The sequence below is a fragment of the Haliotis rufescens genome, unplaced genomic scaffold (assembly GCF_023055435.1).
Source record: "Haliotis rufescens isolate VD_foot unplaced genomic scaffold, xgHalRufe1.0.p SCAF_10, whole genome shotgun sequence".
Classification (NCBI taxonomy): Eukaryota; Metazoa; Mollusca; class Gastropoda; order Lepetellida; family Haliotidae; genus Haliotis; species Haliotis rufescens.
In genome coordinates, this window is record NW_025963780.1 from 4,219,648 (window position 1) to 4,238,740 (window position 19,093).

The following is a 19,093-nucleotide window of genomic DNA, read 5'->3' on the forward strand; positions in this document are numbered from 1 at the left end:
GCCCTGAAAACCTCTAAAATGAGCTTTTTATTGCTCCTTTTGTGCTACATCACTACACATGACTCAGGGAACAGGCATGGATGTGACGTCACTATACATGACTCAGGGAACAGGCATGGATGTGACGTCACTATACATGACTCGGGGGAACAGGCATGGATGTGACGTCACTACACAAGACTCAGGGAACAGGCATGGATGTGACATCACTACCCATAACTCAGGGAACAGGCATGGATGTGACGTCACTACACAAGACTCAGGGAACAGGCATGGATGTGACGTCACTGCAGATGACTCAGGGAACAGGCATGGTTGTGACGTCACTGCACATGACTCAGTGAAGAGGCATGGTTGTGACGTCACTACACATGACTTAGGGAACAGGCATGGATGTGACGTCACTACACATGACTCAGGGAACAGGAATGGTTGTGACGTCACTGCACATGACTCAGGGAACAGGGATGGATGTGACGTCACTGCACATGACTTAGGGAACAGGCATGGTTGTGACGTCACTACACATGACTCATGGAACAGGCATGGATGTGACGTCACTATACATGACTCGGGGGAACAGGCATGGATATGACGTCACTGCACATGACTTAGGGAACAGGCATGGATATGACGTCATGAAACCCAGACATGAAAGAAAGAAGCTCACGGTGTCGGTCGTGCTTTGAAGTCAAATGTCGATTCTTTGTCGGTTTGGCTTGAGACACACAACAAAACAAATGAACAAATGCTTGAATCCAGTTTTTTTTTTGCAAAACAAAAATTACACATCAAGTTTTACTTTTTGTGACATGCATCTACTTCCGACTTACTTGACCTTGCGTTGGTGTGTCAATTTTGATCAAGGTCACAGATCTCAAACTTGAAGCGACGGTCCCTAAAAATGAGATAATTGTATGAAACACATTAATATTTATGTATGTACGTTTCCTCAGTTTAATCTGCGAAATATACACGAAAATTGAGAATATATTTAAGAACAGTAATATATACACACAAAAGTAATTGAACATCTTCTATTTATTTTAATGTGGTTTACCCATAGACAGGTCACTCTGAATTCGATTTTCGTACAATAAATTAAATTCCAGTAGTGACGGATTTTGCTATATAAATATACTTACATATAGGGGATTTGTATGTTTATTTACTGACCAATAACTAGGATCTAACTCATAGCTCCAACCGTGTCGCCACCTTATCTTGTCAATGTCGCATCATAGTTTCATGTTGTAGCGATGTCCCACACATAGTTTCACAAGTTCATACTGAAATATGGAACGAAGACAACTCACTCTTCCTTGTTCTCGTGGTAGCCGTCGACGCCGCGCATGACTTTCCCGGAAGGCACAACGTAGTCCATGTGCTCGTCGAAGTTGTTGACGTAAGCCGTGAAGTAGCAGGACCCAGTTATGTAGCCTGCGTTGAAGCATTTGATAATAATAATAATAATAATAATAATAATAAGAAGAAGAAGAAGAAGAAGAAGAAGAAGAAATGTAGATAATACATGGAATTTAATGAGGCTGCCCAACGCATTGTCAGTTGATGCCCAGCTTTGGAACAAACGCAGTGTAATAATAATAACAACAACAACAACAACAACAATAATAATAAATTATCATCTTATCTTAAAATGCACTCTGAAAATCTTGAATCCAACATGGCTGCCAAACCATGTGACCAAAGATCAAGGTCAATTAACATAAAATGTCAAGTACCTAGAGCAGAAGAAAAAATGTAAAGTTTGACAGTTATTGAGACCCATCAGGAAATAAGGGAGCTTGTGGGTGAAAACAGTACATTTTGATTTCTAATTATATTTTAGAATTAAATACAATTTTGTATGCATTGCGGAGATACATGGCATCACACATTTGGACTAATTTTCTGCAGAATCCCATTGAAATAATAAATGTTGTTGTAGTTGTTGTTCTTGTTGTTGACTGATTAAAAGAAAGTAGATATGTATGCTGAAATGTTTTGAAATAATGTTTTTTATTACATTTCGAACTAACAAGAGAAATATTAGATGTATTTGTACAGTTCCATACATGGCGATTTTTTACGAAGGTAAGTTGATGTCAAACGTCTTTCTTTATGAGGGGGCACGGGTGGCCCAGTCGTCTAAGGCGCCGCGATTCGCTGTGCAGAGTTGCGTCCCTTGGGCACGCCAGAAACCTATGATTGTGGGTTTGAATCCCGGTTCGCCCCGATTTGTCAGCACCATACACGTGCTCGTGGGTTTCAGCGAAGTGGTAAACGTCTGAGACCTGCATCACTTCGGGCTTTCCTCCCACATTAAGCTGAAACGCCGTGATATAACTGGAATACTATTAAAAGCGGCGTTAAACCCAACTCACTCTCTCACTCACTTTCCTTATGACGGCACTACAAAACTGTATCCTAGGGTGCGTTGCAAGCCACGAATCGCTTAGAGAAAGCAAATTAATCGCTCAACCCGGGGTCAGCATCGGTTTGAAGCGCTTGCGCGTTATTCCAAAATGGCGGCGCAACTATCGCTCACATGCTCAAATGTAGAACGTAATAGAAGAGGCTTGGTGACGAGCTGTTGAAATTTATGACTACTTTGAAGATGTGGAGCAGACTGAGGATGATGGAGTGTTAGCTACCTTTGCTAATTTCCCTGTTGATCTAGTCAAGAATTTCTTGTTCCGCTGTCAAACATCAGCCGAAGCGATCTCAACCAGCGATTGTTTCGCTTGCAAGTGGCTGAAGTTAGGCACTGTTGGAAGGAGAATCGCTGTACATAGCCTGCAAGCGGTTGGCGCTTTGCAACGCACCCCAAGTACCCATAAGGTCCCTTTTTTCTCCTGGCGGTTCATAATTTGATTCGCGGTTGCGGATCATTAGGGGTAATATGTCTTCACAAATGCAATCTCATTAAAATCACATCTTAGTTCTCGCTACCGCTAAACAAAGATCTGAGGACATCCCATTGTCACGTCAGACCGACCTTGCGCGAACTTTGACCGACCAATGGAATGACCAATCAGAAGGCAGCTTCCTCGTGCTTTACGGCAGAAATTTCAAATTGGAGACTACGCTTCGAAAGATATTTTGACAAATTCTCGATTACAAATTTGAAACCTGAACAAAAAAAAACACATGCTGGAATGGTCTAGATTGTAAGGATTCAGTCGTTAAACCCGTAACTATCGTTCGGAGTACCCTATGTTAAAGTGTTTGAGATTGCATGATTAGAAATCACATTCCGACTGTCACTTTCATAATTTGGTAAGCGACGTACTGATTGGTCGGATGAAAGGTCGTTCTGACGTGACCCTTAATGGGATGTCTTCAGATCTTTGTTTAGCGGCAGCGAGAACTAAGGTCTGTATTTAATGAGATTGTCACAAATGAATTTTTTTATAAATTATTTGCATCCCATTTAATCACTGGTCATTGTGTATGTATAACGGCGGTTACAATAGGGCGCTTCGTCTATTTCTCCTTTGTCTCTAATCGCATACAAGAGAGGTCCCAAGACTGAACAGGTTGCCTAGGCTACCGTGCTTAGGGGGTAAACCGCTTTCAACTGATTCAGTTTGAATCCTGGCATTAGCTGTGGTTACTGTGTCCCCTCAGTCTTTCACCACATTTAAAGGGGGGCTACCGTCCATGGCTTGGTGCCAATTTCATATCCAGGTCGCCCTTGTTCAAAACAACCTTAGCACTACGACTGCCGTAAGTCTATATTGATGTATGGGAGTTACGATCACCTAAGCGCTAAGGTCGCTTTGTACATAGGGTAGGGTAAGGTGTAGTATTTAGTGCCACGTGTGAAACTGGGACATAATAATTGTGTAATTGAGTGACTTGAATCCAACTTGCTACAATCGCCATTAGGTCACATCGCGTTGAACATCCACGATTACCTGGTATTTCGCAGCAGTAGAACTTGAAACGACGATCTTCATAATGGTTGTCATGGACACTACTTATTCCCGCTACGATGCCATCACGTGCACATTGGAAGGTCAGGGGTTGATCAAATTCATTTACGTAGCCTAGGAAATGGAAAGTAGCCATTATTGATGGAACAGATAACGACAATACGTTGTTTCGATCCTCGATAATTGAGAAAATGAACACAGCTTTTTCTTTTTAATTAAACAAATATTCAAGTCAAAAGAGATTATTGTCGTACAGATTTCCTTTTCGACCCGACCGCCTCCGTGGTCTAGTGGGAGAGCGTCCGCCCGGAGAGCGGAAGGTCCGGGGTTCGATCCCCGGCCGCGTCATACCAAAAGTCATTACCCTGTCTGGCGCTCGGCATTAAGAGGCTAAAACAAGGACTGGTCGGCTCGGAGTCAGTATACTGTGTCCGAGTGGGGTATTCATGTTAAACTGCGGCATGGTATCTCAGTGGGCTAGCACTATAAATCGGCATCAGTCCGGACTAGTACAAACAGCCACACAAACACACACACGTACATGCACGTCGCTATATAAGTGCAATAATCTTGGACGCGACGTTACACCCCATTTCACCTCACCTCACCTTTTCGACCCACTTACCATTTTGTTGTCAAATTTGGCAGATTTGTAGCAAGTGTGTTTTTCCAAATGATTGTTTCGTTCCCCCCTGTCAGTTCACTATGGAAAGCAGCAACTCTTGCCCCGACTGACGCCATTGACACCACTGCTCTCTTTATGACAGAATCTTGGAACCAGTCTGGTTGTAATCTGTCTATTGAGGCTTACCTGTCTATAGTAACTTACCTGTCTATAGTAACTTACCTGTCTATAGTAACTTACCTGTCTATAGTAACTTACCTGTCTATATTGGCTTACCTGTCTATAGTAACTTACCTGTCTATAGTAACTTACCTATCTGTAGTAACTTACCTGTCTATAGTAACTTACCTGTCTATAGTAACTTACCTGTCTATATTGGCTTACCTGTCTATAGTAACTTACCTGTCTATAGTAACTTACCTCTCTATAGTAACTTACCTGTCTATAGTAACTTACCTCTCTATAGTAACTTACCTGTCTATAGTAACTTGCCTGTCTATAGTAACTTGCCTGTCTATAGTAACTTACCTGTCTATAGTAACTTACCTGTCTATAGTAACTTACCTCTCTATAGTAACTTACCTGTCTATAGTAACTTACCTGTCTATGGTAACTTACCTCTCTATAGTAACTTACCTGTATATAGTAACTTGCCTGTCTATAGTAACTTGCCTGTCTATAGTAACTTGCCTGTCTATAGTAACTTACCTGTCTATAGTAACTTACCTCTCTATAGTAACTTACCTGTCTATAGTAACTTACCTCTCTATAGTAACTTACCTGTCTATAGTAACTTGCCTGTCTATAGTAACTTGCCTGTCTATAGTAACTTACCTGTCTATAGTAACTTACCTCTCTATAGTAACTTACCTGTCTATAGTAACTTACCTGTCTATAGTAACTTACCTGTCTATAGTAACTTACCTGTCTATAGTAACTTACCTCTCTATAGTAACTTACCTGTCTATAGTAACTTGCCTGTCTATAGTAACTTGCCTGTCTATAGTAACTTGCCTGTCTATAGTAACTTACCTGTCTATAGCAACTTACCTGTCTATGGTAACTTACCTGTCTATAGTAACTTACCTGTCTATAGTAACTTACCTGTCTATAGTAACCTACCTGTCTATAGTAACTTACCTCTCTATAGTAAATTACCTGTCTATTGTAACTTGCCTGTCTATAGTAACTTGCCTGTCTATAGTAACTTACCTGTCTATAGTAACCTACCTGTCTATAGTAACTTACCTCTCTATAGTAACTTACCTGTCTATAGTAACTTGCCTGTCTATAGTAACTTACCTGTCTATAGTAACTTACCTGTCTATGGTAACTTACCTCTCTATAGTAACTTACCTGTCTATAGTAACTTACCTGTCTATAGTAACTTACCTGTCTATAGTAACTTAACTGTCTATGGTAACTTACCTGTCTATAGTAACTTACCTGTCTATAGTAACCTCTCTATAGTAACTTACCTGTCTATTGTAACTTGCCTGTCTATAGTAACGTGCCTGTCTATAGTAACTTACCTGTCTATAGTAACTTACCTGTCTATAATAACTTACCTGTCTATAGTAACTAACCTGTCTGTAATAACTTACCTGTCTATAGTAACTTACCTGTCTATAGTAACTTTCAAAATATTTCCCGTATTTAAAAAATGGAGGCTCCCAAAATACAATCTGACCTCGACGATGTCAGACACGTGCATTTAACTAACAGTGGGGTTAAGTTTGGTATTTCCCAGATATTCTCACAATGTTCACATCGATTTTCTCCCAATACCGATTGTCATATCACATTCGGATGTGATCTTTCGACCACTGCGTTTATCTACGTTCTATTGTTTTTTTGCGATTTATCGCGTAGCTGTCTTGTATTTGTCTATAGAAGATAGCTACGCTATACATCATAAAGAACATTGAAGAACGAAGCGTGGTTTATTTCACGATAAAACATTGTTCTATCATGACGTCATTTCTGGAGATTCGAACACGCGCTCGCAACTCGTGGTCGTTGTTTATCGTTCAATAAAACACTGCAGGGAGAATAAACCACTCGGGGCTGTACGTCTCATGGTTAGTTACCCCCACTCGTTGTTTATTTCTTAAATAAACTAGTGTCCAAAAGAAACGATACCACCTGTTTGCAACGACATAAAAGAAAAACTAAACAATGCAGAAGTTTAGGATTGGTGTTATGCTTTTGAGAAATCCTTTCACAACATCTGTACAAAATTTTCATTTCAATAAAATCTGTACAACCAATATGACAAGCCTTTAAAGATGGGTGGGGTCGAAAAATGAACATTTCGTTAGAGCACTGATCACAGAAACAACGGGAAATGTCACACCACACGTCTCAAAGTCAAGTCAGTAGCGGGTATGTCATCCGTGAGCATCAATACATGCCAGAACACGCCTACGGACTGATGACGTTGGGAGTGATGCGTTGCCATTCCTCGAGGAGACATCGTTCCAAGTCCTGGACGTTGACTGGAGGCACACGGCGACGTCGGATTTGCCGATCGAGGTGGTCCCATAAGTGCTCGATGGGATTCATGTCCGGTGAACATGCGGGCCATGGCAAAACCTGTACGTTGGCGTTGGCAAGGAAGTTCTGTGTCAATCTTGCTGTGTGTGGCCTTGCATTGTCATGTTGGAAAAGGAGTCCACGAGGCTGTTGCTGAATAAAGGGCACCACAACAGGCCGTAGGATGTCATCAAGATAACGCTGTGCATTCAGGTTTCCACGAATTACGACAAGCATCGTTTTGACGTCACCATATATGCCACCCCAAACCATTAACCCTCCACCTCCAAACGGCCGGACCTGTTGGATACAGTTAGGCGCCAAACGTTCACCAAATTGTCGGTATACAAGCTGCCGTCCATCGTTTCTGAAGATGAGGAATCTGCTCTCATCCGAGAACATAACACCTGCCCAGTCCCGCCGTTGCCAACGTCGAACTCGCCTGGCCCAGATCAGTCTGTTGTTCCGGTGTCGAGGCGTCAGGAGCGGTCCGCGGTAGGGATGACGTGGCCGGATACCATACTGCCGTAGTCTCCTGTAGACGGTCTGTCGACTGATCCTGTGTCCCAGTGCTGTAGCCGCCGTGGACGTCGCTGTTACGGTGCGGTTCCTCAGGTGTAATACCCGGATGTAACGATCTTCACGGGGCGTGGTTACTCGTGGTCTTCCACTCCTGGGCCTGTCTGACGTCTGACCTGTCTGGCGTAACCGCTGCATCAACCTGGTGATAGTGATGCGTGCGCAGCCCATCCTTCTGGCGACGTCGACGTGTGACGCGCCTTGTTGGACCATTCCAACGGCTCTCTCTCTCTCGATGGCTGTCAAACGTGGCATATCTTGTGTTCTTTTTGTTGCTGTGATATCAACGTGTCTGATCAGCCGTTTTATACAGTTTTTCTGCACGTGCAGAACATGCTAGAGAGGGAAATGTCACTTTCACGAAATTAATTTTTTTCCCGGAAGCGATCACGTGTTCCCGGTATTTTTTATCGACTATGCTGTGTTTGGGATGTGCAATACGAATTGGCATGTTTTCATACTTGACAATTCACTTAGTAAAAAACAATTTTGAAAATAAGTTGGTATCGTTCCTTTTGGACACTAGTTTAGTAGCTTACCTGTCCATACTGGCTTACCTGTCTATAGAAGCTTACCTGTCCATTCACAATTGGTCATCTTAGCATCGTGATGAGGCGGGGCTCTACAGGAGAAATCCCACACTCTGTCTTCAAAGTGGTTGTCATGGCTACTGATTACATGGACCAAAGAGGTTTCGAGTGGACATGTGAAGGTGAATGCTTCATCGAATTGGTTGATCCATGCTGTCACGTGACAGAGGAGTAGGCAGAGAACAAGCTGGAGTAAAGAGATCAACGGTGTTGAAGTAATCGTGCCTGGACAAAACACACAAGTGGTCAATAGCGTCAGCAATTTTTAAAGACATCGTGTAAGACAAAACACACAAGTGCTCAATAGGTCTAGGTTTCAGCAATTTTTAAAGACATCGTGTAAGACAAAACACAAAAGGGGTCAATAGGTCTAGGTTTCAGCAATTTTTAAAGTCATCGTGTAAGACAAAACACACAAGTGGTCAATAGCCTCAGCAGTTTGGATAGTCGTCGTGTCTAGACGAAACAAACAAGTGGCCAATAGCGTCATCAATTTGTAAAGTAAACAAAACACAAAAGACTTCGCAGTCAGTAGCGAGAGCACACTCCTTCTGAGGCGATGTGACAATGTGTCGGTCATATGGAGTTTACATTCCTGGATTGCCCATAAGTAGTTGTAAGATGCAAGATTTCTTTGGTCCATGTTTCTGGCACAGGTCTCATAAACTAATGTATGAAGAGAGTTTTACGATTTACAAACGTGTTTCATATAACGCTAGTTAAATGAACGCACCCACAATCATGACGATGACCATTGCAACCTAAATATGTGGTACGTAAAACATAACCGACCTTCCCCAACGATTCCATTGCACCTTTTAAACACAATGCATTTAGTCTGAGTATATAACATCTGGTAAGGGCTGGATTCCTCCTGTCTAGTTGATAAGGGATTAGGCCATACTGCGACATGCATATATTCTTATATAATAGGTGTAGCTTTCAAATCTTATCAGTAATTGCACCAGGATAGGTTTTGATTTTCGCAGTTATTGTAATGGGATTCCAGATTTGGAATATATTTCTGTCATGTCATGCCCTGTCAGAATTCTGTCGGAGGACAGCCCACATGCAGGTCCTATACGTTTACAACCTTGGAGTATATTTTTGTCGTGTCATGCCCTGTCAGAATTCTGTCGGAGGACAGCCCATTTGCAGGTCCTATACGTTTACAACCTTGAAGTATATTTCTGTAATGTCATGCCCTGTCAGAATTCTGTTGGAGGACAGCCGGTTTGCAGGTCCTATACGTTTACAACCTTGGGTATATTTCAGTTATATCATGACCTGTCTGTATATTGTTGGAGGACAGCTCAGATGCAGGTCTTACACGTTTACAACCCTTGAGCATATTTCAGTTATATCATGACCTGTCTGTATATTGTGGGAGTACAGCTCAGATGCAGGTCTTACACGTTTACAACCCTTGAACATATTTCAGTTATATCATGACCTGTCTGTATATTGTGGGAGTACAGCTCAGATGCAGGTCTTACACGTTTACAACCTTGGAGTATGTTTCAGTTATATCATGACCTGTCTGTATATTGTGGGAGTACAGCTCAGATGCAGGTCTTACACGTTTACAACCCTTGAGCATATTTCAGTTATATCATGACCTGTCTGTATATTGTGGGAGTACAGCTCAGATGCAGGTCTTACACGTTTACAACCTTGGAGTATATTTCAGTTATATCACGACCTGTCAGAATGTTGTTGGAGGACAGCTCAGATGCAGGTCCTACACGTTTACAACACCTGGAGTATATTTCAGTTATATCACGACCTGTCAGAATGTTGTTGGAGGACAGCTCAGATGCAGGTCCTACACGTTTACAACACCTGGAGTATATTTCAGTTATATCACGACCTGTCAGAATGTTGTTGGAGGACAGCTCAGATGCAGGTCTTACACGTTTACAACCTTGGAGTATATTTCACTTATATCACGACCTGTCAGAATGTTGTTGGAGGACAGCTCAGATGCAGGTCCTACACGTTTACAACCTTGGAGTATGCTTTGGGGTCATGCTAAACATGCTAAACATGCTATTCATTCGGAAGCTTTGGTGGGTATCGTTACTGATTCTCTGATGTTATCAAAAATTACACCATGACCGAGTGAGGTGAAGTTAAATGGGTTTAAACGTGGTGTCCAAGATTATAGCGACGTGCATGCATGCATGTGTGTGTGTGGTTGCCTGTTCTAGTCCGGACCAGTGCCGATTTTATAGTGCTAGCCCCCCGAGATACCATGTCATAGTTTAACATGAATAACCCACACACAGAAATCCTACTCCGAGTCGACCAGTTCTTGTTTTAGCCCCTTAAAACCGAGCGCCAGGCAGGGTCACAACAAAAACCATCTTTCAACGTCTTCTTGTATAACGCGACCGAGGAACGAACCCCGGACCTTCCGCTCTCCGGATGGACGCTCTACCACTAGAACACGGAGGTGATCTACACGATTACTGAACGATGCCAATTGCCAAATCACAAAATCAATCCTTTCTATTCCGGAAAGCTGTATGTGCACATTTCCTGTTTATTCAAATAGCCACTCATAACGAGGATCTAGTTGTTACCATCCTGGTTGTGTGACATCGAACCCGGACTGCGTTGATATGTGTTCATGCTGTAAACCACGTGTTTGTATTAAGCTTCAAGTGCTGCCGACCTATTCTGACCCAGGACCGCAAGACAACAGGTGAAATATTATATAAAAAGGCGTGACACATTATTTAGATAAGACATTAAATGTATCATATTTCTCTCCGCTAATCGCTTTGCCAGTATTTCTGAAGATGACCTCGGATATAACCTAGATAACTATGTTATGCAAATTTACACTGGCCCATAAGGGACATGGAGTTTTTCAATATTGTGATGTTTCACTTACTTTTATCATTACCTTTTGCAAATTAACACAATTTTTCATACAATATGTTATAAATCATGTATAAAAACAACCGAAACATGGAAAATGTACTTTCAAGTAGCTATTGAGTCGCTGAAATGTGAAGCGAAAATGTCAAAAACTAAAATGGAAATGTCAAAAACTAAAATGAAAATGTCAAAAACTAAAATGATTATACAGAAAACTATTTCCACCGCGGTGATAATATTTCCACCACGATGGAAATAGTTTTCTGTATAATCATTTTAGTTTTTGACATTTTCGCTTTTGTTTTTGACATTTTAGTTTTTGAGATTTTCGGTTCACTTTTCAGCGATTCAATATCTTCTTTAAACATCATTTATCAGATATTTGTAAGACAAATCGTGTTAATTTGCAAAAGGTTACGATAAATGTTTGTGAAAGATCAAAATATGTAAAAACAGACTCCATGTCCCTTATGGGCCACCGTACAAATTAGAATAGTTATCAGGATTTTCTTGGAATCTTTTTTTTGAAAACGGCCTCTCTTTAACACCGACCTCCAAAGATACAGCTGAGGTTGTAGCTGAGATCGCCAGACAATTCAATGTCGTCATCCAAATATAGCTCGTGTTGAGATATCCCGCGCTCTACGTCCAGCTGAACTTAACGCCAGGTCATTTTTTGTCAGAATGCGCTGACAATCACCACATTGGCCATATGTCTGAAAGTCATTTAATTGATCTGTAAACGTAGAAAGAAAAGGAAGTGGAAGAGTCCAGGACAAATACAGGAGCGACATAGGCCAGGGCCCACTTGCACAAAGTGATCTTAGCGCTAAGATGATCGTAACTCCCATACTTTAACATAGGCTTACAATAGTCTTAGCGCTAAGATCGCTTTGTGCAAGTGGGCCCTGGTACAGGCGATGAAGGGTAGTGGTGTACACCAAGTACAATTAAGGTGTGTGTGTGTGTGCGTGCGTGTGCGTGCGTGCGTGCGTGCGTGTGTCCCACTCAGACACAGTATACTGACTCCGAGCCGACCAGTCCTTGATTTAGCCCCTTAACGCCGAGCGCCAGGCAGACCAACACGTACCATCTTTAACGCCTTTTGGCATGATGCGGCCGGGGTTCCGCTCTCCAGACAGACGCTCTACCACTAGACCAGGAAGGCGGTCCATGTGAGATAGAGAAAGCAATTGGGAGGGAAGTCAAATAGCTATTGCGATGGAACAGTTGCTAGCCATAATTAGACATTCTACTATGACATTGAAAAATGCTTGATTCTGATTGATCAAAACAGGATTGAAATCAGGTATCAAATTCCATTTGATGCCTCCAAATTAACAAGCCTTTTCACACATAAACCGTACGTATGAGTACATCGATCAAGCAATAGCCTTCATGTAACAATGGGGGCGGTCGGGTAGCTGGACCCGCCGTGATATTGCTGGAATATTGCTAAAGCGGCGTAAAACCATACTTACTCACTCACTCACTCATGTAACAATGGCTGCAGATAACCCATCATACGTTCGATATCAGAACATCGGGTGATTTTGGCGACGATTTTGACATCTAAGACCTTAACCCCGACTGATTTGATGATAACATGAAAGAACTGAACGAAAGTATATCGTTTGAACACAAATCATACCGTTTATAAAACAGTAACTGTTTGTGACAACGTTATCGGTTCAACATTGGAAATAAAAGGTATCGAATCTGGTTAGAATTCCTCAAATTTGAAAACACAGTAGGTTTTTCGAGGCATTTCAATATGACTGTATTACTTTGAAACAAATCTGTTCAGAAAATAAATACAAAATATAGTTAATGTTAAAAAATTTAATTTGGAAATGTACACTCTCTCAAAAAAGAAACGCAACACCAGAGTGAAAATGTTAGAAAGCCCCAAGAATATGATAAGCACGTATACCATGTACACTGTTTATTAACGTAAGCGCCCAAACACACCAATTTTCGTGCACAAGGGCATTTTATTGTTACTTTTATCATAGTGAGCAAAATTTTTACGTGGCCCAAGCCTCATGCACGTGCAATTCATGGAAAGAGCAGTAGAAGTATGGGTTTATAAAAGCACGTGTTGATTAGCAATTCACTCTATCGTTTTCACCGAAAGACAAGGTCGAATATGCCACGGTGGAGTGCTGCAGATCGAAATATCGCAATTGGTCGTATTGAGGCCGGACAAAGCTTTGGAAACGTTGCCCGGCACCTCAATATTAATAAAACAACGATTTCCCGACTTTGGAGCCGATACACCCAGTTTCATGCAACTGAAGATCGCCCCAGAAGTGGTAGGCCAAGGGTTACCACACCACCTCAGGATCGATTCATCCGGGTCACCAACCTACGTAATCGGCTAGCCACACCTACCGTCACTGCAACATAGGTGCCAGGTTTGAGAACAGTGTCCGCACAAACAATTAGGAACCGTCTACGAGAGGCCGGTCTACGTGCAAGAAGACCACTTATTGGACCTGTTTTACGCCACGAACATCGACGCCAACGACTCAGGTGGTGCACCAACGTTCTGATATGGACCCTCAGAAACTGGAGGCGCGTCTGGTTTATTGACGAATCACGTTTTCTCTTTCAACGCCGTGACGGAAGACAGCGTGTCTATAGAAGAGGAAACTAACGTTTTGCCCCGAAATGTGTTCGGCAGGTCGACAGATTTGGTGGAGGGAGCGTCATGGTGTGGGGAGCCATGTGTTACAACCAGAGATCAGACTTGGTGATCATTTGTGGCAATTTGACAGCCCAGCGCTATATCAATGACGTTTTACAGCCTCATCTTCTGCCGATTATCGACCAACAGAGGGAGCTCTATCAACACGACAACGCCCGGACGCACACTGTTCATGCAACAGTGAATTTTCTCCAGAATTCTAACGTCAACCTGTTACCTTGGCCCTCACGATCACCAGACATCAACCCAATCGAACATCTTTGGGATTATCTGGACCGACGAGTACGTGCACGTACACCGCCGCCGCAGACGTTGGATGTACTAACCGTTGCACTGCAGGAGGAGTGGAGAGCAATCCCTCAGGAAAGAATCCGGCGCCTAATCCGTTCTGTTCCTAGGAGGTGTAATGCTGTGATCGCAGCTCGTGGCGCTCATACGAGGTACTGAGAAAGACGCCCCCTTGCGTCAAGTCAATCTTAGTGAGAGAACTGTCGAAGTCTGGACTTAAACTTGCATAACTGTACTGCCACCATGCCAAATTTCATATTGTTGTCTTCAATAATAAATGTGTTATAATAACTTGAATATTGAGATAAACATCTTGAAAACATAGGGGTTGCGTTTCTTTTTTGACAGAGTGTATAATAAGCGGAGGTTTATTGTTATCAAGAACGTATTTATGACAGATCCAAATCCCCGAGTGAGTGTATGGTGTTTAACGCCGCAGTAAGTAATATTCCAAGTATTTCATGGCGGCCTGTAATGATCTAGCTTGGCCCAGGCAAACCAGCCACTGAAAGCACGAGAAACGATCTACACCATAAGGACACTGTGACTTACGATCAGTCAAGTTACTGAACCTGGTCGACCACCCGATGCTCCTTAATCCTTCTTACGACAAGTATGGTATCCTTGAAGATCCGGGGTAGAATAGGTCTTCAGCAACCCATGCTTGCCGTAAAAGGCGACTATGCTTATCTTAAGAGGCGACGAACGAGATCGGGTGGTCAGGCTCTCTGACTTGGTTGATGCATGTCATCGTATCCCAATTGCGTAGATCGATGCTCATGGTGTCAGTCAGTGGATTTGGCTTGTCCAAATTCGATTATTTCCAGACCGCCGTCATATAGCTCGAACATTGCTGAGTGCGGCGTTAAACAACCAACCAACCAAACAATTGCGTTGATCGATGCTCATGATGTCAATCACTGGATTGTCTTGTCCAGATTCGATTATTTACAGACCGCCGTCATATTGCTGGAATATTGGCCATACCACCGCTACCTCAGTTTAGACATGACGGATAGATTGTCAAATATTTTTTATGGGTTGATACATCGCAGTATTCACGCTGTATCAGGACTGCCTGTAAATAATCGGGTGAGTGAGTTGGGTTTAACACCACTTTCAAGCGGCGTAAAACCATACTCACTCACTCACCTGCCTTGTGGGGGGCACGGGTGGCCCAGTCGTCTAAGGCGCCGCGATTCGCTGTGCAGAGTTGCGTCCCTTGGGTACGCCAGAAACCTATGAATGTGGGTTCGAATCTTGGTTCGCCCCGATTATGTTTCTAGGTTTGTCAGCACCATACCCGTGCTCATGGGTTTCACCGAAGTGGTAAACGTCCGAGAACTGCATCACTTCGGGATTTCCTCCCACATTAAGCTGACACGCCATGATATAACTGGAATACTGTTAAAAGCGGCGTTAAACCCAACTCACTCACCTGACCTGTTAACGAATGAACAACGATCCAAACCAATCATCGGTTCCAGTCATGTTGTAGTGAATATGGTTTCACTTCAAATAGTATTTCAGTCACATAAGGGACATGGTTACAGATATAGTAATAACATAGGGATTCGAACCCGGGTCTTGGACAAAAGACGAACAGATCACACTCGTTGTCGTACAGATTTTCTATATTCACTATACAACTAGGGATCGCTCTCTGGTCTGGGGCTACTAGGGGCAGCCGCTTTTCTGGTGGTGGTATGGTGGTGAATCTGTTTATCCATAGTGGGCATTTCTTGCTATGGCGCCGCATTTGCAAGTGGAAGAAGGATGCGAAGATGCTTGGTGGTGCAGAATAAGTGGAGAGACAGTCCCCGCATTGGTTGTGTGGATTTCTGTCACTTTCTCTAGAGGAAATGATACGAAGTTTGCCTAGGCTTCGATGTCTGTTGTATAAGAAAACGAAGTCTAGTATCTTGCCAGTCTCGATTGCAGGACGGAAGACGCATAGGTATATCTCTAGATACTGCTGTGGGATTTGGTGCCGCTCGTAGAAAGTATACCCTAAATACCCCAAGATTTGTTTCTTTCTATCGGATAGGAAAAGAAAAGGGCATCTTTTTTCGAGACAATCATAGGCCTCAATACTTCTTCTTGCTCCTCTTCGCTTCCACGAATTTGCATATATCCAGCTTGTGGAATGTGGTTCTTCTGTTTTGCTGCTCGAACAGATAAAGTGCCCAGACGATTTTCAGTGTATGCTTCTCTTGGTAGGGATGCTCTTGGCGTTTATATATATACTATGTACCACAAATATTTAATTGGGAGTACACTTATTTGGGGGCATTCGTCTTAGTTTAATGTCATGTCGATCCTGGAATAGCATATTAATGGCCCCATCGAGGGTGTACCCGCTTGCATGGTATATCCCCCCTTACCTATACTACTACTGATAAGATTTGAAAGCTACACCTATTATATAAGAATATATGCATGTCGCAGTATGGCCTAATCCCTTATCAACTAGACAGGAGGAATCCAGCCCTTACCAGATGTCATATACTCAGACTAAATGCATTGTGTTTAAAAGGTGCAATGGAATCGTTGGGGAAGGTCGCAGCAGGAAAAGCGATCTTGAAGATGCTGTCGCACATTCTGACGATCGTGCATCGGGTTACCATGGCCGTTGCCGTGGATCGGATTTATTGTCATCTGCTTTGATTTTTATCATCAAATTTCATTTTTCCGGACAAGGTGATGTTAAATGTCAAAATAACCCAGATATTTCAATGACAACTTTTCATGTAATGTTACTTGGGGTGACGTTTCGTTTGCGGTTCATACATCGCAGTATTCACGCTGTATCAGGACTGCCTGTAAATAATCGGGTGAGTGAGTTGGGTTTAACACCACTTTCAAGCGGCGTAAAACAATACTCACTCACTCACCTGCCTTGTGGGGGGCACGGGTGGCCCAGTCGTCTAAGGCGCCGCGATTCGCTGTGCAGAGTTGCGTCCCTTGGGTACGCCAGAAACCTATGAATGTGGGTTCGAATCTTGGTTCAGATATTTCAATGACAACTTTTCATGTAATGTTACTTGGGGTGACGTTTCGTTTGCGGTTCAGTATATTATTGGATATCCAACAACGGCAACACATCTAGCAAACGTGCCTGTATGTATGGAATCCTAGCAGGGACATTGTCACTTTGTTGGCCTTACAAAAAAAGCAAAAAGTCTCAAAATAAACCAAAGCACGAGGACGCGACATTTTGGCCATTTGCTACACTGCCGCTTGGGTTAATTTTGTAAGGGCGACAATGCGACAATGTCCCTCCTACAATTCCATAATTATATACTTGTATGTGTTTCAAGAGTAACACTGGCACTCGAGTCAAGTCGCCAAACACAACTTTATCTGCTCACTATAATTTTATAATGGACATGAATCTAGCGGCATATGACCGCCTTGATATGTCTCAGTTTCACACGTGGTACTAATTCCAAAAGGACCCGTGAAGATTCCGGGGTAGAAAAGGTCTTCAGCAACCCATGCTTCCCGTAAAAGGCGACTATGCTTATCGTAAAAGGCGACAAACGGGATCGGGGGGTCAGGCTTGGTTGATGCATGTCATCGATCCCAATTGCGTGGATCGATGCTCATGATATCAATCACTGGATTGTCTGGTCCAGGCTCAATTATCTACAGACCGCCGTCATATAGCTGGAATATCAATCAATCAATCAATCAATCAATCAATCAATCAATCAATTCCAAAAGACCAAGACAGAAAATGGGTAAAAGAACGAGCCACTCCTTCAACCCCAAATCCCATGTTCCCTTCTTCCTCTACCAGCGGTGCCGGCGGAGTAGCCTAGCGGTTAAAGCGGTCGCTCGTCACGCCGAAGACCCGGGTTCGATTCCCACGTGGGTACAATGTGTGAAGCCCATTTCTGGTCTCCCCCCGCCGTGATAGTGCTGGAATATTGCTAAAAGCGACGTAAAACCTCACTCACTCACTCTGGTGTCCTCCGCCGTGATATTGCTGGAATATTGCTAAAAGTGGAGTAAAACCATACTCACTCACTCAGAATAGGGATCGGTTGGACGTTTACAAGAACCTTCTCAGCTGGATGTTGTGGAGGAAAGTTGTCTGGTATGTCATGCTCCTTACCAGGATAGTAACCCTTTCAAGCTCATTACCTCGGTTGCAAATTCCTCACTCACTCACTCACTCACTCACTCACTCACTCACTCACTCACTCACTCACTCTCACTCACTCACTCACTCACTCACTCACTCACTCACTCACTCACTCACTCACTCACTCACTCACTCACTCACTCAATCGCTCGCTCACTTCTCTACCAGCGTATTTGACCGCGAGCAAGTGCCAGTTCCAGTTGTAGTTTAACACTGTATAAACACATGATAAAACTATAGAACTATGATCGTGTTTAGTAGTATAAGTAATTGATCATACTTGAAGCCCTGTTGATTAAAATCCGATCTTTGACTCTAATTTCTCTCTCACTCAAGATCTGACAAACCCTCCACATGAGGTCACGACTGATTAACTTTCTAATCAAACATTCATCGTAAAGGATTCTTCAGTTCCTTGGGGCGGTCGGGTAGCCTAGTGGTTAAAGCGTTCACTCGTCACGCCGAAGACCCGGGTTCGATTCCCGACATGGGTACAATGTGTGAAGCCCATTTCTGGTGTCCCCCACCGTGAAATTGCTGGAATATTGCTAAAAACGACGTAAAACCAAACTCACTCACTCCCTTCAGTATCCTGGACAATGGCAACTGTCACGCTTTGTCATACACATTTAGACCCTGTTCTTTCCCGAGCGCCATATAAACTGACGGCCCAAAAAAACTTACCATAGTTTTAAAATACATGTATCTAGTTGAAAACTTTAAAAGATAGACCAGCAGGCACCTGAACCGGAAGTGCCACCATCTTGGAAATCCCGTCACAGAGATAGAGTT

At 43.0% G+C, this 19,093-nt stretch overlaps 1 protein-coding gene across 1 annotated transcript; it reads right to left on the reverse strand.

Annotated features, from left to right (window-relative positions):
- Window positions 1-747: 747 nt before the first annotated feature.
- LOC124148027 (hemagglutinin/amebocyte aggregation factor-like) lies at window positions 748-9,152 on the reverse strand. Its single transcript, XM_046518951.2, has 5 exons — window positions 9,060-9,152; window positions 8,253-8,454; window positions 3,921-4,052; window positions 1,317-1,440; window positions 748-898 (listed from the first exon to the last, which is right to left on the reverse strand). The coding sequence occupies exons 1-5, from the start codon at window positions 9,075-9,077 to the stop codon at window positions 853-855; spliced, it is 522 nt and encodes a 173-aa protein (XP_046374907.1). The 5' UTR covers window positions 9,078-9,152; the 3' UTR covers window positions 748-852.
- Window positions 9,153-19,093: the final 9,941 nt, after the last annotated feature.

Coding starts and splice junctions, on each gene's coding strand:
- LOC124148027 (XM_046518951.2), bottom strand. Junction 1,441..3,920: donor CTACTGCTGCGAAATACCAG/GTAATCGTGGAT, acceptor GCTTCAACGCAG/GCTACATAACTGGGTCCTGC. Junction 899..1,316: donor TACCACGAGAACAAGGAAGA/GTGAGTTGTCTT, acceptor TCTCATTTTTAG/GGACCGTCGCTTCAAGTTTG.